The sequence below is a fragment of the Mytilus trossulus genome, chromosome 1 (assembly GCF_036588685.1).
Source record: "Mytilus trossulus isolate FHL-02 chromosome 1, PNRI_Mtr1.1.1.hap1, whole genome shotgun sequence".
Lineage (NCBI taxonomy): Eukaryota > Metazoa > Mollusca > Bivalvia > Mytilida > Mytilidae > Mytilus > Mytilus trossulus.
The window spans coordinates 90,770,201-90,793,392 of NC_086373.1; the positions used below are offsets into that span (position 1 = coordinate 90,770,201).

The window sequence follows — 23,192 nt, forward strand, 5'->3', positions numbered from 1 at the left end:
TATCGAGTCGATATTTATTGATTAAATTCAGGCGATACTTAAATGATGTTTAACTAGTTCTATTTTACCAAATTATATAACAAAAAAAAACATGTAAAGAGTGTTTTTTTAATTTCAATTTCAATTAGGTGTTGCAATACTTTTTTCCATGTGTATAGTCCAAAAAGTGTGTCTGTCAAAATGTACCAATGTCATCACTGAACTACAGTGTCCAACTTTGAACGGGTACCTAGAAAAAGTGAAAAGGATAGATAGGTGTAATGGGTTTATTGTTTACGTTAATTACAAATATTGAAATAACCTTAACTGAGTAGTCATGGGTTCCATCAAAAACCAAAAATGTTCAATTATCACATTGAAAAAAAAAAATAAAAAAAAAAAAAAAAAAAAAAAAAACAAATTGAATGGATGTGTGTAGACAAACAGAATTCCAACTGAAAGTTTTTTTCTTTTTATCTATATGAGAAAGTGTTACGAATGATATTAACCGGGTAAACAGAATATATTTATATATATCAGATTATACCATGTTTAATATGATTTCAATGATGACAACACGTCTCACCGGGTTATTATCAACTCTATGAAAAGAATGACAACTCGAAAGCAACTACTTTTTTTTCTGTGTAGAATACATCAAAGATCTTCTTAGATTTTTTTTTAAATTTTACACTTACCAAGTTAGCCTAATTCTCAGATATGTGGTGTACAATTTTGGGATATCCAGTCCAAAGAACTCAAAGAAAGAGTGATTAAATGATTTTTTATTATAAAACAGTGTCAATACTTTTTTCAAATGAAATGATTGAATATGAAAATCCTTTGAATGTGTTATACGTCCCAATATGGTGCATACTTACCAATTATGGGGTGATTCCACTGCTGATGAAGTTTTTGATTCCCAGAGGGTATCATTTGCCCTGTATTCAGCAGTTCGGTGTTGACATGAATTATTATTTATATGGTTATAATTATAGATTAATTGTTTACAAAACTTTGAATTTTTAAAGTACTTAGGTTTTTCTACCTCAGGAATTATAGATTACATTAGCTGTATTTGGCAACACTTTAAGGAATGTTTGGTTCTCAAATCTCTGCAACGTCTTTCTTTATTTTGTCTTTTGAATATTTTTTATTCGAGCGTCACTGATGATTCTTTTGTAGACGAAAGGCGAGTCTGGCACAATTATAAAATTTTAATCCTCGTATCTAGGATGAGTTTATTTACATGTAAACATCCAAATACCTCAAAGTGTAAAACAAGGGGTATATGTAACATACCATTTTAACATTCAAAACACAAATGCTGATTTCGTCTAAAATCCTTACCGTCACTAGTTATTTTTTTTCTTTTGAATCCATCTTTATAAAAAACCTTCAGTTCCAATTAAAAAAATATATCCGGTTTTTTTAAATACTAGTCTAGTAGTATTGTTTATTTGTTCTCTTCGTTCAGATTTCCAGTTGGCTCAGTGTTTGTCCTTTTCTATAATGAAGCGTATTCGCTTGTCTGATTGATTTTTATTTTTTATACGCTGCTTCAGCGTAAATCAAAATTCAGTTTGTGATGGAGACCGAAACTGAAGGAGTGTCGATTTCATAACTCTGCTGGAGCAGGTATTCTATATAGTTCGAACATACACCAGCGTAACGTTTCAATTGAGATATGTAAACGCCAAGCGAAGGGACAGGGGTATGTTACTGCTGGGATATGGGAAGCTGACAATGTGAAAGTTGAATTCATCACGTTCGTCACATATTATAGTTTGACCCTAGTATCAATTAAAAGGAAATTAATGGAGCAACAATATCAATAGTCCAGATAAAAAATATGATTTGATACAGTTTTGAGAACGTTCTTTACTAATTTTACGTGCTTTCTTTACAAATCTACACATCTCTTTAAAGACAATTTATTCAATAAGAGTTAAGAAATTAATAAGAATAAATATTTTTTTTTTTTTAATTTTTAGTTCAAGTTCAACTTCCTGCAGTTTTATGAAAATATTATAAAAATCTGTGACATGTCCACTTTAGTCTTTACTGTCACTTGACCTTAAAAAAATGAATACACGAAATTAAGGCAATAGTAGTATACCGGTTCAAAAGTCATATAAAATCGATTGAGCAAAAACAAATTTGGGTTACAAACCAAAACCGAATTATTTGAAAACAACTGCCATGAACACAGTATTCGATGTTCTAATAAATATTTTTTCTCAATACAATGAGCGTTAATTTGACAACAAAATATTTCTATTTAAAAAATATATAGACTGATTTTTTAAGAAATGAGGGTTTCAAGATAATCTAAAACATTTTTCGTTGAATCGCTTTCTGTAGAAACTAATTATTTATGATATATACTAAAAGATTATCTATCAATCATGACTGAATATACAAAAAGTTCATTTTCTAAGAAAATAAATATACGTCCAGGTTGTTTAAAATATCTAACAAAACTCTTTGATGCCACCCATTGTCTTTCCATTGAACAAGATGATACAGACAAAATCACGATTAATCCAATTTTATTTATAATTATTCTGAGAGAGAGAGAGAGTGTAAAATAAAAACACAAAACACTGGGATATTACTTGGATCTCATTATTTTCGTGAAATTCTGCAATTTTTAAAGAAATTTGATAATTACGGTTTGATATATCTAATACAATACAATCTCGACTGTCCAAATCGATCGTTTTAATAACCATCAAACCACGTGATTATGTTGCCAGACGACATTAGAATTTCTTGCGGGTTGATGCTGTTGTTATTGATCGCCCGTTTGTGGACATTTTCGAACTGAATTAGTTGTTATGTAATAGACATTTTATTTCTTCTGCATCATGGTGGTACCCGTGTTTCTAGTTCTTGTATTCTGTTTTTCAACTTTAACAGAGACAGTACTGGTAAGGCATTTTCATTATTTAAAAACGTCAATTTATTGAATTCTGCGTCATTGAATTGACGAATTTTCCCGTTTTTATGAATATTATGTTTGTTTCGAAATAGGAAAGATACCACGATTGATCGGATTTAAAAAGAAATCTTGTTAGTTTAAAATATACAATAAACAGCACACATGTAGACGTTAATGTTTTAACCATTTAATAAATGAGGATAATTTGGCATAATTAGAGTTTGTAATATGTCTTTTAAATGTCAGTTAGGTTGTTGTAAACTGCATTTTGACAAATAAACCTATTGGTATTATTCAATGATAGAAGAGGGGAAACGGGATTAAAACAGGGTATATTAGGACGATAAGATGAACGAATTCGAACTGGAGATTCAAACAGATTTTGACATTCTAGTCACAACAAGCAATACATACATAAAAACGAAACGACTGGTATTTGTTTTGTTGAGACTATTACAGCAAATGTTACGACACTAATGTGTTGGAAAGCTATACCAACATGCAGTATTTCAAAGAGATAGTTTTTTTTTTTAGATATTTCTCCTGCAGTCCTAAGCTTTGCTAATGTCACTGAATTATTTTCGTTATTACTTAAATTGATATTTGTTTCCTATGTTTTTTAGAGTCATACTATCATAAAAAGAGAAGTAGAAAAAACTTCAGAGCTCCAACTTGAAAATGATTTAAGACGGGTTAAGAGGCTGAAGGGTTCAGATGCAATGCTTCCCAGAGTAAAGCGTATGAAAAGAGACGAATACTTTGAACGTGAATTGTCAAGAATTAAGCGCTTAAAACGATCATTAAAACCTGGTTTGTCACGTGTTAAACGGACAAAAAGAGCTAGTGAAGTAGTTTTACCTGAACTGTCAAGAGCTAAACGTTTTAAAGATCTTGATGTGGACTCATTCAGACTCACTCGTGTGAAACGATTAAAACGGTCCCCATATGAAACCTTGACAGTCGCTCATGACGAACCGAACTTGTCCAGAATGAAACGTTCTAAAAGATCGGTTGAATTTGCATTACATGAAAAGGATCTTTCTAGAGTAAAACGTTTTCATGATCCGAATACAATTGAACTGTCCCAAGTCAAGCGATTGAAACGATCTGCAAGGGTAAAACGAATACCTCCCAACGTTCACAAAATTAAGAGAAATAGGAATAAATATTTGAATTATCCTATAGGAACACAGAAAAGGCATTTCAAAGCATTGCATGGACATTTGGATAGAAATGTTGATTTGAACACCGTACAACAGGAGTTATCGCGACAGTCGATTGACTTAAACCAGAAAATGAAAAAGAACAGAGGCATCAAAACGTTAAAACAACGACTGGAAAAGAGAACGCGTAATAAACATAAAAGAAGAATGAAACATAAGAACATGAAAATGAAGAAGCACCATATCCAAAGTCATAGATTGAACAAGAAAAATATCAATTGAAAACATGTGCTCATTCTGCAGCGTTTGTGTAAATAAATATATAAGAGGTTGTGTCAAAAAACCTGTCTATGTCAGTTAGAGTCAGTGTCGAAAATGAAAGATTCGAAATACAACCCCAAAAAGAACAACATACGGTTGAATAGATACACGATGTACATAGATGTTATTTACTGTAAAATTCCGAAAAGAACTGTGACAATTTTAGTGTAGTTTTATGTAAAAAAGTTTTCAGTTTTTCATTAAAAATTTCGAAAAAAAATATTGATTTTCAGTTTTACTGATTAGTTTGTAGCTGCGGATGTTGAAATTGTTTTTATATATTAATCGGAAAATTTATCCTATTATCTTTAACATTTATTTCACTTCAATATATGGTATATTTGTTAGTATAGCCCTTTGGCATTCAAATGATATTTAATTAAATTGTCACTGAAACTGAATGCCATGGAATATACATATACGACTACTTTAATATTTTATTATGCTATGGTCAATGGTGAAAAAAGGGTGACAAACTTAGGAAAATTTTATTGGCAGCATTTTTTTTATCGATATTTATTTTACGAGTTTTATAAAAATCGTCCTCGAAGTTGGTTCGTCTTGAAAGAAATTGCATTAATAATAAGAAAGATTTATGTAGTTTATCATTGTTAAAGTTAGGCTAGATGTAAATCATGACGGGCTTCACAGATCACAGTCTAAAGTTCAGCATTGGTTAATCGAAAAAAAAATAATGATATCAATAATACATTAATGTCAAAGAAAAAAACAAGACAATGATATTGCGGAAAACAGCAAAGTCACAGACATTAGAAATCACTACGTTGGAAACTAAAGACTTGACAAAACTGCGTTAAAATATATTTCGTAGTCTTTGTTACAATAAAGATGTATCCACAACATGAGTCGCTATAGAAAAACCTTTGAAGGACGATTAATGTCTAATGTTAACATGGTTAATTGATGTACATTGATTCATTTCAAAGATGCACTTTATATATCTAATGAGCCAGTGATTGGCATACTTTACTTATTGCTAAAATACAACGTATTGACTATTTGATTTTGTTTCTACATTGATATCACATTTCATTGATCAATCGTACACGGCAATTCTAGAAAAATATTGTCAGCAATTAAACGTTACCTGTTATATTTATTGATCATCATTTCAGCGGTCTGATTTCTTCATTTTTGGGTTATTAATAACTAATTTGTAATCAGGAACTAATGGATACCTCAATTCTTCTTTTTGAACATAATAACGAGGGACTTGGATATTGAAGTCAGAAAATGAATGTTTTAATTATATTGTCATAAGTTTGGAAACGAACCTTATACAGTTAAGCAAGCTAAGTTGGTCTATGGAATCTTTTTACCTAGTTTAAATCCTGTCACGTGACGTTTGCCAGGTGAATGGATATATAATCATGATGAAGCGCTTGGTTTGAAACATGACTGCTTCCTTATTCGGGTGGCATGGGTAGAAAATGGGTACACACTTAACAATTGTCAGTTAATAAACTTGAACTATGTCAAAATCCAAACCTGGACTTAAAGGAGGCGTAAGTAATTTCTAATTAAGTAATTTGATTGTTTTACCTTTCTGTAAATTGCTATCATATAATCATTAAATTAGTAACAAAATGTTCTCGGGGTTGATTCAAAATGCATTTATTAAATTAGGAAACCATAGTTTATATATTCCATTGATTTATTTTGATATCAATTACATGCTTTATTAAAGAAGACTACATATATTGTAAACATGGACTTAAATATGTCAATCTTCATGGATCAGTGGATACACTGGTTTGTCATCGGGAAAACCTTTAAACACACAATTACTAAAACATGATTTAATGAGTTATTAAAACAAGAATTGTATATATATTTTTAATAAAGTAGTATTATTTGTTATATTAACATTTAACACATATTTCTTTGTTATATACAAAGTGTCAATGTTAGCATTTCTTATCCTACAGTTTTTTGTACTATTATGTGATATAGCAGTTTTAGGCTAACCGGAGTTATGAAATAATCAACCAATAAACCAATCAATCATAAATTCGCATACCGTTTTCCAGAGTTTGCAAGAGATTCTATCTGTTTGAGAATGTACATAAGAAAACAAGGTTTTGTCAATAATTTCAATATAGCCAATGATAAGAACTTCCTGGTTCAAAACGAGTTACAATGGAGTAACTGGATTAAGAGTTCTGCAATTAAAACTTATAAATATAACCCTTAACTGTAGCGAGGATGAATTTTCCCCCAAAGCACCTCCAAACAGTTAAATGAACGTGTCAAAAGTCCATTCCAAATTCGTGTTTGGCGGTCATACTGCCGATATCAGTAAAAATAATATGTAAGTAACCGTTACTGCTATGGAAATGAGACTTGTGTCAAGTCCCTTTGTTCTTGCTTTATACAAAACGTTTCATCTTCCAGGGAATATTTCAATGAATGATTACACGTTTCAACTTCCAGGGAATATTTCAATGAATGATTACACGGACTGTTCATTTAGCATATTAAGAAATCAACAAATCAAATAGTTAGCCGATATCGACATGAAAACAAACTGAAAGGTTTTATTCTAAACTCACTGACGCGGGTATAACGATGTGAAGCGAATAGTATGTTCATTTTTTTTTCTCTTGGTGATTTTTGGTTTTGTTATCAACTCAGTTTTTATAATTACTCAGGCCAGACGGGATTATTATGAGTCAGATGAAAGTTCTGTAGAAGGCAAAGAAATAAGAACCTCCCTGGACCCTGGAATCTACGATGACAAAAAGGGATATTCTAGAACACCTTCCACGGTAAGTTTTTATCTTTGATGGTTTTATAAAATCAATGCGCTTCTTTTTGAAGATTACGTTAATGTTCTCATTTGCAGTTTGCAATACGACTAAAATTTATTTTCTGTTCTATACTGTCATGCGGTTTTAGTTTAAATGTAAGCAGATCGATTGTGTTGGACGCTACTGCATCTGTTGATTTACATAGAAGAGCAACGGCCGATATTAGCGTGTAATAAAGCAGAAAATCAGAAAAGAGCCTGATTTTATGACACCAAATATTTAATAAAAAGTAAACTAAATATTTTTTTAAGCAAAATATCAATGGAAGCGTTCGACTAAATGGACGAAATAACAAATGAATAGCACTCTGATAATGGTACATCATTAATTTTTTTATTCACTCGTAAAACAAGTCCCATGCAACTTATTTTTGTCATGTCTTTCCCTTTATACTAGAATGTACTTTTTTTCATTACTGTTAGAACTGAATCATAAATGATATATTTCAACAGGGTACTGGAGTTACAGTGGAAACAACAGACAGTAGGAAGCTGATATTCGGTAAAGATGAAAACGAGGATCGTGGAAACTGGTCAGGGAGATTCGATTTCCTTCTCTCCCTTCTTGGATACGCTGTTGGACTTGGAAATGTGTGGCGTTTTCCTTACTTGTGCTACAGGAACGGTGGTGGTGCATTTCTTATTCCGTTTGTTTTGATGATGGGATTAATCGGTGTCCCCCTATTCTTTATGGAGGCGTCACTTGGTCAGTTTTGTAGCAGTGGACCAATGACATGCTGGAAGTTCGCGCCTATGTTTAAAGGTGTTGGAATCGCAATGGTACTGGTGTCTGGTTTTACATCATTATACTACAACATGATCTTAGCTTGGTCGTATTATTATTTGTTTGTTTCATTCACGAGTGATCTCCCCTGGGCTGACTGTTATAATCCAGAGTGGAATACTGAATGTAAGTTCTTACTTAATGACAAACACAATTTCTCCTCAGCAAACCGAGAAAAAAATCATGCATACGTCTGCGGCTCGACAATAAATTATAATCCTTATTTACCAAATAAAAAATGTCCTTTACATATTACTAGAATATTCAGTGCGTTTTGATATTTTGAATACTAATTTTACTTATAATTTTAATAAAAAAAAACAATTGATAGTAATACTTATTCTAGAAAATGAAAATCTATATATACTTGAATCATTATTACAATACATGTACTTCCTTTCATATTTCTTGGACTTATCTTTTTTTAGTTGCAATCAAGTCTTTTAGAATAAAAATATTTTTTTACAATTCGTGACCGTAACAAAAAGGATATTTTGTAATCGAAGCTATTACCTTTGCTGAACATAAATTGTCATATCTGTAGTTTGAGAAAGAAAATATGAGAAAAATTACAAATATCCAATCTTCGTGAACGTTTGATAATGATTTTTCATTGAAACTTAGATTTACCATACGATGGAAAAGAATTGAATCTTGCAGAGTAAATTAAAACAAATGTGTTTCATGTGCATGTAAATTTGACCACTTTATTATAGTTTGTGCTGATAAACTTCCTCTGATCGACTGTACTACAACAAAGTATCTGAATGGAACTTGTTACAATGGGGACCAGTTCCTTGGATTATGGAATGACACCATGTTTACAGAAGTTACCGGACATAAAAGGATATCAGCAGCTGAAGAGTACTGGACGTTAGTATAATAACCTATTTAGATGGCATGTTGATTAGTTTTATATTCACTATCATTTTTAATTTGGTTCTTGAATTTTAATATAATCATCTGTATGTGGTTACACTTTTGAATCCTTAGCAAATAATGTGACAACTAGATATAGGGAGATGTGGTGTGAGTGCCAATGAGACAACTCTCCATCCAAATAACAATTTACAAATGAGTAAACCATTATAGGTCAATGTACGGCCTGCATGTATGCTGTGAAAAAAACTAAGGCATACAATTTGTATAATTATAGTATTATTACAGTATGATTATCGTATTTGTATTTCCAAAAGGAATTAATAGGATACAAACATGTGGTAATCTCTATTGATCTCGTCCGGCAGTAGCACACAACACATGCTAGGGGGAGTCCGTTTGGTTGTGCGGGATGTATAAATACTCAGCCACGTCAAGTTATAATGGAAACGTCAAAACCGATATACAATGCTACACGAGAGTAAAATAAACCCTTGCGATACTTATTTAAAATCGGTGCTTTGTGAAATCTACTGCCAGTAAGCATTTCTACCCCTTAACCAAAATTACCGTCTTTATATAATGGTGTTGGTCAGAATCGAACCACCTTGTGAATAAGAAAGAAACCAATATGGGGTTTAAAAGTAATAGTAGAAAAGAAACAAACTATTACACGGTCAAAATAGTATGCTACAGACTCAAACTTAAAAAGATTGGGCAATGCAAATCCCTTCTTTTAACCTTAAATGAACCCTAATTCCTCGGAAGAGTACACATTTGTCAATACCCAGGTATGGTCAGCAGAAGCACACACTGAATCAAACGGATTTGACCTTTCAAATCAACAGAAAAATGCAAATATATACTTTAAATAGCAATAAAAATACACGCAAACTTTTCTGAATGTATAGAAACTTTTATTTACAGCAACAGAGCAATAAATATGAGCTCTGGTATGGATGACTTCGGACAACCTAAATGGCAGCTTGTAATGTGTTTAATGTTAGCGTGGATAATATGCTTCTTGTGCCTTATGAAGGGTATTAAAACAACTGGAAAGGTAAGCATTTTATATCAACTGATCGAAAAGTTAGGAAAAAGGCTGCAAACGTATAAATTGTATACTCGTATTTAAAAACAACTGAAAAGCTAGATTCAATGACTGAAAAGAAACACGTATAGAAAAAGATTTTTAATAGGTACATTCATTAAACAATAAAAATAAATTAGATAATATGTTGAAATACCGAAAAAGCCAGCTTGAGCGTACAGAGTTTTTTTTTGTATTTTTAAAAATGCAAGCGAACTACTAGTATATAATAATTCTTATTCTTTGTAATCATATAATAGATATCCTGCTTTCAGTACACTATAATGAAACGACAACCAATGGACTTCTATGTAAATAGTAACTGGAACGAAGGGCACCAAATGCGTGTTTCGGAGTCATTTGATATTTCATTTTATTTCAGGTTGTATATTTCACAGCTATCTTCCCGTTCGTTGTGTTGATTATTTTATTTTTCCGTGGTGTAACACTCGACAATGCAGGTCAGGGTATATATTATTTCATTGTTCCAGACTTCGATAGGCTTCTAGACGCTCAGGTATAATTATTTTTAGAAGTTATGAATTTTTCATAAGTCATATTTTATGATTAATGCAGATATTTAAACAAGAGAAAATAACACTGCTAAAACGATACCAGATTTACAAGACTTTCGTCGCATTGTAAAATTTCTGAATTTATCTATCATATGTAAGTAAGTAAATACAGATGAAAAACATTTATGCGTACGGTCCACTTTTAGTGTGCACAAATAACATGTTTCTGGATTACCTTCATCTGATACGTTGGAGACGAGCCTTTAGGGTAATCGTCATGTCAAATTGTTTAAAGCACCAAATTCATAGGGACTAAGCTGAACAAACAAAATTGTCGGAGTTAAACTTTGATTGAGAAAGTTTCGTCCTAACAATCGTTGATAACAAGGAATATTAAACTGATCAAAATATTCAATGAAAACAGAGCAAGTGTCACAACTTGTCTGGTGTATAATATTGCTAATTTGAAACTGACATTATTTTCAATTGAAATCGTCGCATTTATATAGATTAGACCGTTGGTTTTCTCGTTAGAATGGTTTTACATTAGATTTTTTTGGGGTCCTTCATAGCTTCGTGTTCGGTGTGAGCCATAGCTTCGTGTTGAAGGCTGTACCTTGGCCTAAAATGGTTTACTTTTATAAACTGTTACTTGGATGGAGAGTTGGCTCATTGGCACTCATACCACATCTTCCTATATCTATATACATACGCAATAATGTATTCATATCATTGCTATAACGGTATTGATATCTATTGCACATTATTTCAAGGTGTGGAAAGATGCAGCTGTACAGATATTCTTTTCTATGTCTATAGCTGGAGGTGGATTAGTAACATTGGCTAGTTATAACAGATTCCATAATAACATACTCAAGTAAGAGTAACTTTATAATCATTGGAATGTAGATTATTTATGTTTCCAAGTTGTTTGGCCGGTTGGGTTTGAGGTTGAGGTCATTCCGATGTATTGCTATCGCTTAAATTTTGCACACGTAACTTTCGTTTTGGATAAGTAACCGTTTTATAAACATGATAAATACCCGGATATTAACTAGTGCAAACTAACATTCCTTATTGTTTGTTATAAATACATCTCTTCAATGACTACTGATAAAATATTTTTGTGTAGAACATAAATTAATAATATGAAAATGTGTTTTCGTTAGATGTATAATTTTATATATATAAATAGTTAAACTTCTTTCTTTATGTAAATGAATTTATGTTATTTTAATATTTTAGATTAGGAGATCCCCTATAATGCATTTATTATTATTTATTTCAGGGATTCTATAATAGTATGTGTAGGAGATACATTGACCTGTATTTTTGCTGGATTTGTTATTTTCTCTTTTCTGGGTTACATGGCTGGTCGAATGAACTTGCACGTGAAAGATGTTGCTAGAGATGGTAAATACAATTCCATCATTTCTGAATATTGTTGCAAATTTTTCATCATAGCTTTGGTTATGTTGCTGAGAAAAAGATGTTTTATCCTGTCGTCATTTCTTCTCTCTGCTTACATTGTAACATTTGTTGATTATTTCATTTCTTATGACTGTAGTGTAAAAATATAACGTACAAGTATATTATTTTTTAATAAAAACCGGTGTATGAGCAACAATACACAAGGCAATGATATGTTATGCTTTATTTTTGGATTAATCGATTTATTGAAAGATGTGATAAATATGCTGTTTAAACAATAGTTACGCAATGCGTCTAATTTGTCGATTTAGATTGATTGTTATCAATGTGCTTAATAACAGTATATAGAAAACACGACTGAAACTCGAAGACTTATTTCTTTTAACATTATGTAAGATACGTTTACTGTTCATGCTGTGGTAAGAGATCTGCACAGCCGATATAAGAATGTTGGAATTCATATCTCATAATCAGCAGACTTCGAACTTTTGGCTTGCTTTCAGTGAAATAAGTATATAGAAGATACCAAGAGATATCAGAGTTTTACTCATAACGAGCAACTAGACGGGTGACATTTGGGTTAGACATACTCTGTAACACATATATCTTTACCTTTTATTGAATAAATGAACAAGACATGGGTGCCTTAAAATCCTGCTTTCAACTAAAACTTAGGCAAAACATTATGTCATCAAACACATTACAGTGTTCGAGCACAGCACAGTCTGGTAATGATTCTATTTAAAAAAATAAACTCGTCTAAAAGATTAAACAGCCAGATTACTTACATGTACATAACGTTATACTAAACTTCAAACATTTACAGCAGCAATTTCTGTAGTTACAAATAGATGTACATATATATTTCAAGTGCAGGTCTTGCATTTGTGGTTTACCCTGAGGCAGTCACTAGTATGCCAGGGGCGCCATTTTGGTCCATTTTATTTTTCTTAATGCTGATTACTTTAGGGCTGGACAGTCAGGTAATTTAAAAAATACATAATTTAGCTGTTTTTGCAATTTATTTTGATACTTTTGGTAGGGTTATTAAGGTGAAACATGCGATTGAATTTAGTTACAATTACATTCTATCAGCGGATGGTAATCTATTACAGGGCGGATCATGATTTTTATTCTAGAGAAGCCTCAGTAAAAAATCGACCTCCTACGAATTAAGGAAATTAAGTTGGTTTCAGACGTATAATAGGCAAATTCTGCTCAATTTTTTTTTTAAAAAGACGGCTTTTTATGAATGGATTAAATCTTGAATCATATTCGATTTTTGCAAAAACTATGACACACCAAAACTTGTCAAGTAATAGACCACTTTCGAGTTCATCCGTCACCGGCAAAAACTCGTCAATTATACACGCCTTTATGACGTCATTTACCAGATAGAGGGGCTCGCCTGTATCCCTGCACTATTTACGTTCATCAAGCGTCTTAGTGATCGTCTTTGTGCAGGATAAACTAGAAATAATGGTTGCTCTGTAGGTACTTACTGACATTTCCCTAATGACAGCAGTGTTGATTGTCAATTTTGAGAATTCAATTTGCCGAATAATTCGTACAATATAGAATTATAGTTTTCCAACCACTCGCTCAACATTGGAAGGAAGTGAAGACGCCCCTAAACGCACAAATGACGATGATAAAGGCGCGTATAATTGACGAGTTTTTTCCGGTGACGGATGAACTCGAAAGTGGTCTATTCGAAAGGTTTTATCGTTGCATCATAACCTTATATAACAATGCAAACAACTCAATGTTTTCACTGTTACACAGAACTATTTGCTGGTCATGCGATTTCTTGACGAAGGATAAGAAAATATTATTCAGATTAGAATGAAAAATGATGCGCAAGTTATGTGTTTTCACATTCTCACTTGCTGTGTAACAAATGCGTATTACTTGTGAATTGTTTAATGGATTGTGTCAATTTTTGATTTGTCTGTTGATGATGTAGTAAAACGAAGCAAGAGTTGAAACCTTTGTTTTCCTCTCCATTATTTACATTAAAGTAGCAAAATTAAGATAATGGTAATGTACAAATGTAGTTATAAATCTGAGAGAATTGTGTCGTGCATTTTTTAAGATGATAAGGAAAGGATATGTTTCTCCTATGGCCATACGCTTTTGGTTAAGTATAATAGATTAGAGACCTGAATCATTTTAATCGATAAAAAGCTTTAAGTCTTGAAGGAAATAAAATAATTGTATAGTCATTATATTGATAACATGTATATTGTTTGTCTATTTCAGTTTGCCATGTTAGAAACTGTCCTGACAGGTGTGACTGACCAATGGCCACATCTAAGACAACATAAAACAATAGTTATACTCATCATTTGTTCACTCTTCTTTCTTGCCGGCCTTCCACTCACATGTCCGGTAAGAATTCTCTCATTTCTTAAAAAAAAACAATTTTCTTATTTCTTGGTACATTAGCTTCAGAATGGAATAAAATAGAACCATTCTTGGTATACATAACTTGTATAGTGTTTCCTTCTGGTATTCGAGGAATAACATATTAATAAAAGATGCGTGACAATTTTTTTAGTTAGGCTGTTCTATATGGGTAATATACAAGAAAACTGAAAAATTAATGACTATATATGCCAAATTCCCCATTTCCATTCTCAATTTTATTTGTGTGTATTATAGGACCTGTTTTCTGTACATTGCATTCATAGTGCAAAAGGATCATATTTTCTAGACTACAGTAATTTTCTATTTCCGTTTCTGTTTGGAAGCAATTAGACTTGATTCCTGGTATATATATGCTGATTTTTTTAACTGTACAATTTCGAGTACTGAATTATTTTGTTTTTCTTTTGCAGGGTGGTATATATCTCTTGCAAATTCTAGATAATTATGTAGGAGGTTGGACTTTATTATTAATAGGTTTTGCAGAATGTATGTGCCTTACATATGCATATGGTAAGTTCATAATGTGTGTATATGTATAACCACTATTAATGCAAGAGTTTTCTACTAACTGTGGATCTCACAGTGCCAATGACTTATACTCCAATACTGAAATGACACTTCCTATTTTTTTGGTAGTAACTCTTTTGTAAGATGCATTCTTTTAATTTTACGCATATGTTTCTGGCAGTCTGTAAAACCAAGTGTGTAAAACAAACTAATGCTAACACCAATAACCATGCAATTTTATGTAATTACTTATCTGTGTCCTGGTAATCATGATGATTTAATTTGATAAGCACATTTGCACAGAGGGGTTAAAGAAACATACCACTCTATTAACTCTGTGTTAAGATTATATGATTTATTATTTGGTGTTTGCTTAACAAAGGTATCATGTATATTCAAGATGAAAGAATGGCTGGAAATTCAAACTTTAATTGAAAAGGAGTATTGTGGATATGTAATCCCCCCTCCCCGCAACAGGCCATCTACACACCCCTTACATATACGCTGCCTATGAATCCCTTACATATTAGTTGCAAGTGTTCTTTACTATATAGACACAAAACTTCGTTGATTATCGTTGCTTGAATAACAGAATCATACTTGAAAGTATTTGCAAGAGAGATACATACATTTCCTATGGTTTATGAAAGCACGCTAAAACAACAACCGTGTTTTCTTGCCTGTATTAAAGTACCATCGTAGATACCAGTCCAGCAGCAGAGGTATCGACTTAGTGTTTTATTTTTTACTTTATAAGGTACCAAGTTTAATGCAGCTAGTGCCTATTTCGAAAATTAAAACTATAATAGTGTTCCATGTAATACGACACTAACATGACTAACAGTTCAACCTTCAGTATCTTTTGAAGATAGAACATAACTTGTAAGTCAATTTATTTTTTATTTTATTATAGGTGTCACTCGATTCATGAAAGATATTGAAGTAATGCTGGGTTTCAAGATATCGGTTGTATGGAAAGTGTTATGGATGGTAATAAGTCCCTTAGTTTTAATGGTATGTTCACTTCTAGTATAAAGATAAGTTAAATCATTTAAGAGGGAATCAAGTAAACTTGGTTCTACCTTAAATGAAAAAAAAAGGAACAACCTCTTCTATTATGAATACAACTTGAAAAATGCGTGTATAACAGTATAACATATATCTGCAATGATCTGTAGTGCATGATGTCGTTTGTTGTTGGGAGATGCCAAATAAAATTTAATTGATTACTTTTAAATGGGCTGTTCAACTGAGTGATGAAAGTTATCAATTAATTTGTTTTCACAGTTTTACCAAAAGACATCCGCTTACCAAATTACAAAAACGTAAACGTTTTCGGTAGTTTGATTATTTATAAGAGATTAAAAAAGTAACAGAACACTTTTCATAGGCGTTGTGTTCCACATATTATGATAAAAGCCAACAATTTATTTCAAAACTCTTGAGTTTTAGTAAGTACAAATATGGAACATCATTTAGAAAAAAAAAATCTTTTCTTTTTCAGTTTATTTTCGTGTTCACATTTGTTGATTATGAATCGTCAACGTATGGTGACTACAAGTTTCCAGGATGGGCTGATGGTATAGGATGGTTTCTTGCTGTTATGATGGTTATCCCAATACCTATTGTTATATTGTACAAAATTGGCTATGCTGATTCCTACTTGTCAGTTAAAGAGGTACGTAAACACTTCGCATAACTGTAAATTATATCTTATAAACTATGCATGATGTTCGGTGTTAGCCAAGGATCCATTTTGAAGACCGTACTTTGACCTATAATTGTTTACTTTTACGAATTCTGACTTGTATGCAGAATTGTCTCAATGGAATTCATATCACATTTATTTATATCTATAAATAAATGTATAATCAGGAATTTTTAACAACAAAAACCTATTCGTGATCTCAATGGTAAAACGGATAGATCTATATATGAAAAAATATATTGAAATATTCTATGTGATAAAACACTAAATGGAAGTACATACCGTTCAAAAAAACACTATTCTTTTCATTACTATATCGTGATTACAAAGAGATGCGAGTTTACGTTAATGAAAAAGCAGACAAAAAAAAATACAACATAAGATACCAAGAGCTGTTCTGGCTCTTTTGTATTGATTTTGAACACGATAGTTGAAAGCAAACACTTGATACAAAGTCGCACACGTTATTGTATGATTAACGAAAACTAACCCAGGAATATACAAAGTTGCGTTATATTTAAATGGAAAGAATGGGGTGACTTGTTATCTATATTATTTTTTCTCATTTTGTTTTAGAAATTAAGTTTGTTGACTTCACCTTCTGATGAGTGGGGTCCTGCATTAGTTAAGCATCGCAAGTTGGTGACCTATGTTGATGATTGGGTATTAGATCCCTGGGCAGAAAGAGGAGCTTATCTGAACAAAGGCTATAGTACACCATCAACTTACGCATCGTCTAGGGTAAGTTTTATTTAGTTTTCGGAATTAACACAATAAGAAACTAACTATTAGGTCATACAGCTTTTCAAATATACTGAACGGCTTTAGAAACGCAACACTCGTTTTGTTGATTTTTTTTACCAAATCTTGTTTGATTCTCTTACAACTTCTGTCCATGCTTATCATACTTCTTTCTCCTTACAAAAAATCAAAATCTGACTTTCCTGTGGTTATTGAACATACCGAAATTTTAAGTCGCACGAATTTCTTAAAGCGAAATTTTGGACCCATGAAAGATTGTTTCAGTTTTTTTTGCGTTGTCAAACAGTTCTTTAAATCCATTGCCTCACTTAATTCAGTTTAAAAATATTGCATCCCCATTTTGCCAAGACTGAGAAATAAAAAACTGAATTATCCCTTAAGAATACTGCAAACATGAAAACATAAACGTGCTGCAACCATACTTTATGACTTCAGAAACTCGTCTTACTGTCCTTCCGACAACGAAACAAGTAGACCAGATTTGTTTCTAGCCATCAATGAACAGATCAGCGTGTAGTGACAATGAAACGTCAACAGAATTTGAATACGCAACGTCATTTGCAAGACATTTTTACGGCCGCAACGTCAACTGCTTATCAAATTGCCGAGTGTCATTGAGTACAGATTCATGCCTTAAATGTTTCCCATAAACTGAATTACCAAAGAATCGACTGAGGGAAAACCTTTAAAGCACTCAAGTTCCAACCGCATAATTGCCAAAAGCAATTAATGGGTTGAACAAATGCAAAATCAGAAGTTGTAAAACAGAACCTAAAACATGTCAGACAGTATTTTTTGACCTTTCTAACAATTATTTTGGCGTTTGTAACAGGCAGTCATCGCTATTTACGGTGACACATTCATTCAAAAACAACACAAAAATAATCTAGTGTTGCGTTTCTAAAGCCGGTCAGTATATTACATTATTTAAATATCATTGGCTTTAAAATTATAGACAGCACTTCGGACACACCAAATTTATCAGATGCCTAATTTCATAAAACAGTGAATATACAATGAATTATAACCAAAACACTTTCTCGTGATTTTGTGTATGTGTGTGTGTTTTTGGGGCTCTAAAAAACTTATGTATGGTAAATGGCTTATATTAAATAAAGTTTTAAAAAAATATCAAGATAAAACATATTGATATTATATATATATACATACGTTTGTTGACTGCAATTATTCTATCTACCCTGATCAATGTGTGTGTTATTTGTAACATAACAAAATCTGTAATTAAAAAATAAAACTTGTTATAAATAACCATTAGAAGACGTCCAGTTTTAATCTTCTAGCATTTCATGTACAGAATCAAAATATATATTGCTTCATAATTGGGAAAATCAAAGAAACATTATACTGTAGTCACACCGTTTGAAGTTGCTGGATACCCAGCCCATTGGCTTAACTTACGATATGAAAGACATGATGTAATAAAATAATTAATTCCACTCTAATGAGTTTCAATGAAGAAAAATGCATGGAAAGGCATTTTGTGTATCGCCTTTAAACTGACACAGAAGGAAGATACTCAGATGATATTTACAAAACACACTTCGAGCTATGAGCGAACTATTTGAATTTTATTCTGGAAAAGAGCCGTATTTTCGATGATTTATGACATTTAAATCCTTATTATGCATGTCATTTTATTGTTAATGGACAACTTTTTTCTGATGTATCTTCATGTGATCACGTTACTTTATCTAACCCTAACAGGCATCCAGTATTTATTCTATACCTGGTTTCAAAGCCAAGTCAACAGGAGAGTTATCAGAAGCTGGCATTTCTAGAATTACGTCATTAACTTTTGAATCAACAGTTTGAAATATAGTGTCATCATTATGTTACCCGTGGTACATTTTCAAGTATAAAATTGCTGCTGGGAACGAGGCATAGAAAGACATATTGTTATTAATCGGTATTGTGTATTGCCTAAAAATCAATCAAATAACAGATTCAATAAGTTAGAAATGATTGCTCCTTATGCTATTCAACTTATTTAATCATAAATATATGTGAATTAAGACATTTAACATGGCAATGTGCATGTTTTCATATTAATTGTTTTTTTTTATACACAATATTTGAACTATTTGTTTCAAAATCCCGGTGTATTGTCAAAGGTTTGAAAAATGTATAGAAATGATTCATGTGGTGTAATTGCTCTTTCTACTTTTTCATTTTTATATAAACATCTTTTTTACATCGAGTACGATACTTGCAATTTAATTTCCATAATTCATGTTTATATATAGTGGTTTCAATTTCATCAAAATCAAGTTCATTGGAATCATCATTTTACCCTCTGTTCGAAGATATTTCACTGTCAGGTTTTTCACCTGTTTTTTTTTTTAATTAGATCGTTCATTTTTATTGCTGGATGGATTTCAAATTACTGCTGATTCGAATCGTCCAATTTTACTTGAAAAACATTTATTATATCATTACATGTATACGTATTGATGTCATTTTGTACAAAATAACAATCTTAACCTTTTATCTAATACATGTATTTATTAACACTATTGTCATATGCAGATGTGAAATGACTTTGTTTTTTATTATAAAAGATAAACAATTTTGTTTTGTATTAACATTCAGCCATGTACAAAATTACTAGTTATTTTTCTAGCTATTAGACACTGCTTTTAAGAGCTCGTAATTTTCAAAGAGGACTGAAGTATTCAATGATAAATCTGATCAAATTGGCATTGTTTCATTTTACTTAGTTTACGATCGATGACTTTCGTTTTTTTAAATATACACATACCGGTCTGTATAGGGGAAGTAAAATCACAAAAATACTGAACTCAGAGGAAAATCAATTTGGAAAGTCCATAATCACATGTCAAAATCAAAAAACAAAACGCATCAAAAACGAATGGACAAGAACTGTCATATTCCTGACTTGGTACAGGCATTTTCAAATGTAGAAAATGGTGGATTAAACCTGGTTCTATAGCGCTAACCCTCTCACTTTAATAACAGTCTCATCAAATTCCGTTACATTTACATGATGCGTTAAATAAACAGTCACAATCAATAAAATAGTCAAAATATGGGAACATCAGTCATCATCGTATAACAATTTAACAGGACACAACAACATCTACTATCTACGAACACATGGATTGATTTGAGGGAGGGCCCTTTCGCAAAGGTAGATACGTACGTGTATGTTACACTTTATAAGGGAGTCTGATCCAAATGATTGGAACTCTTCTCATAGTTTATACAGTCATGCTATTCGTATTATTCAGTTTTAAATAATTTAATGTAAGATTCCTTTTTTTTTTTTTTTTTTTTTTACAACTTCAGATACTTTATTTTACTATAATAGTTGTTAACAAATCTCCTTAATGTTACAACAATGGCATTAAGGTTCTGCCCTGTATGGTTAATTACCAATAAAACCAGGGGATTTTATTGGTAAACTTTTTATAATTTTACATACTTGTAGTATTGTGTGTTAGTTACAATTAACAGAGTAATAGCTGTCTACAACATGTACTTTACTTTACAATGAAAAGCAAAACGGAACTTTGACCGTCTTTTGTTTAGCTTTTAGTTTTGGATTAATCGAAAGTGAAAGAGCATGGTTTCGATCGGATTAAGAGGTCAGTATAATTGAATTATGGTAGTTTTTAGATAGTGTCTTATTTTTCAAGTACGCTAAACATTGAATGATATACTATATATGATAATCAAACAAAAAATTAAAAAGCAATTTCGTTAGAAATTTGTCTTCTTTTTATTTCAATGACATTTTTGTGATTCTCAAAAATGTAGGTCAATCAACTGTAAATATGACAGCCAGAGAATCAATTTTCTAAAATTTTTCTTTGAAATTTTCTCAAAAAGGAATTTTCCGGATGATATAAAATTTGTATATCAATTTCGCTTTTTAGGACTGACATCATATTTACATATTTGGTTCTCTTTTCTGATAAATAAAAACATTTATAAATCACAAAGCAAACAATTGTTATAATATGATTAAGTACATGATAATCCACATCTTCAATTTTGTACCCTACTACAAGATTTTGTAGACAAAAAACATGTTGCCCAATATTAAGATACATAAATATTTTGTGTAGTAATGTCCAATAATTTTTTACCCATGTGCATTCAAAGAAAAAATGATTATAGCTATCAGATTTAGAACATAGTTCACAGTTTTCACTATTAACTACTTTCCAGCGATACAGATTATGGTTAATAGCTAAAATATTATGCAGTAATTTCCATCTAAACATTTTTAATCTATTATCTTTTAAAAAAAGAAAGGTGAAAGATAAATTTTTCTTAATGAAATATATAACATTTTCACCTGATAGTTGGTTTTTCCATGAGCAAAAACCTACTGTTAATGTAAGATTCCACTGCAAGTTCCTATTGTTAAACTTTTAGTAACATTTCCATCTTTTCCTCTGTTTACTTAATGTGACTTATTTACAAAGTTTTATTTGACACGTATAAAGTCGGCAGTAGTTTACTTGTGTGTTGACATGAATCAAAAATTATATGGTCATAATTATAAACTAACTGCATGTTTACAAAACTTTGTATGTTTGAAATACTAAGGCTTTTCTACCTCGGGAATAGATTACCATTGATGTATTTGACAAAACTTTTAGGAATGTTTTGTCACAAATACTCTTCAACTTCGTACTTTATTTAATAGCCGTATTACCTTTTCTACAATCGAGCGTCACTGGTGAGTATTTTGAAGACAAACGCGCGTCTGCCGCAAATATAAAATAAAAATCCTAGTATCTATGATGAGTTTTTTTACCGATGTCCAATCTCACTAATCAATTAAAAACAGAGACAAATCAAGGAATACAAAAATTGGGGAATCGCATGAATTCCAAAAGGAGAGAGACCAGAGACCAGATACGCTCACAGTGAAAGACACATTCTTGAATAGGACACAATATTTCAAATTTAAATTACACGGACTATCCTGGTATCTTGAAGTATGCACAAAACATGTCGTATCGACCAACCTGTTTATGAGCAACACGATGGGTGCCTCTTTAAGCATGCTGCATGGTCTTTTGTAATTGAGTTTGAGCTTCCTCAGTCTTACAGATATGATATATAATGATCTTGAATGAAGGCTGTTGTTTTGTCTTTTTTAACGTGTTTTATGTCCATTGACCTATAGCATTTTGTTCCTGTGTATTATTTGTCTCTTATTGATTTTTTTAGCTGTTACACCATTAGATTAAAGCAGACATAGATTCAGAGGTTAATATAAACCCTGTTGTAAAAGGACGTACACTGACGACAATTAAAAAAAAATGGTAAAGCTCGCAAGTTTGAATTGACTCTACCTGATTTAGGAGCTAGTGTAACGATTGTATAAAATTGTCATCTGGCATAACCTTTTTCACACAATTTGTTCAAGTACTGACACAAATTTATAGTCATCAAGTATCCTTAAAGAGTGCATTTTTTGGAATCCAATAAGATGCTCTTTTATTGACAAACCACAATGAACACTATACAAATAGTTATCATAATTTTCTTTTTAAAAAAATCATGTAAATCCCTTCAGATGTCTAACGGTGAAGGGAATAGTCACTTGGCTATCTGCTTTTCAGAATATCATTCATTTTGGATAATTTATTGTTTTTTTTTATTTCGTTTTATTTAATTCCGACTTCCGTAAAAAAACAAAACTTGCGGATACTTTTTGATGCTTGGTCCTTTCTAGAAGACTATACCCGACTATTAAACTTATAGCTGGTTCAATGAATCATTACAACTATTTGAACTAGTTTCATGAATTCAATTAACATAAAAAAAGAACTATACAGATAGACATAGTA

At 31.5% G+C, this 23,192-nt stretch overlaps 2 protein-coding genes across 2 annotated transcripts; both read left to right on the forward strand.

Annotated features, from left to right (window-relative positions):
- Positions 1–2,726: 2,726 nt before the first annotated feature.
- LOC134690263 (uncharacterized) lies at positions 2,727–4,552 on the forward strand. The gene is made up of 2 exons (XM_063550243.1): positions 2,727–2,912; positions 3,547–4,552. The coding sequence occupies exons 1-2, from the start codon at positions 2,850–2,852 to the stop codon at positions 4,366–4,368; spliced, it is 885 nt and encodes a 294-aa protein (XP_063406313.1). The 5' UTR covers positions 2,727–2,849; the 3' UTR covers positions 4,369–4,552.
- A 1,197-nt stretch (positions 4,553–5,749) lies between these two features.
- LOC134690273 (sodium-dependent proline transporter-like) lies at positions 5,750–19,935 on the forward strand. The gene is made up of 15 exons (XM_063550252.1): positions 5,750–5,933; positions 7,080–7,196; positions 7,691–8,147; positions 8,738–8,894; positions 9,828–9,960; positions 10,373–10,507; positions 11,279–11,382; positions 11,794–11,918; positions 12,807–12,919; positions 14,199–14,327; positions 14,777–14,876; positions 15,787–15,887; positions 16,378–16,551; positions 17,158–17,322; positions 19,069–19,935. Exons 1-15 carry the CDS (start codon positions 5,901–5,903, stop codon positions 19,174–19,176), a joined length of 2,151 nt encoding a protein of 716 aa, XP_063406322.1. The 5' UTR covers positions 5,750–5,900; the 3' UTR covers positions 19,177–19,935.
- Positions 19,936–23,192: the final 3,257 nt, after the last annotated feature.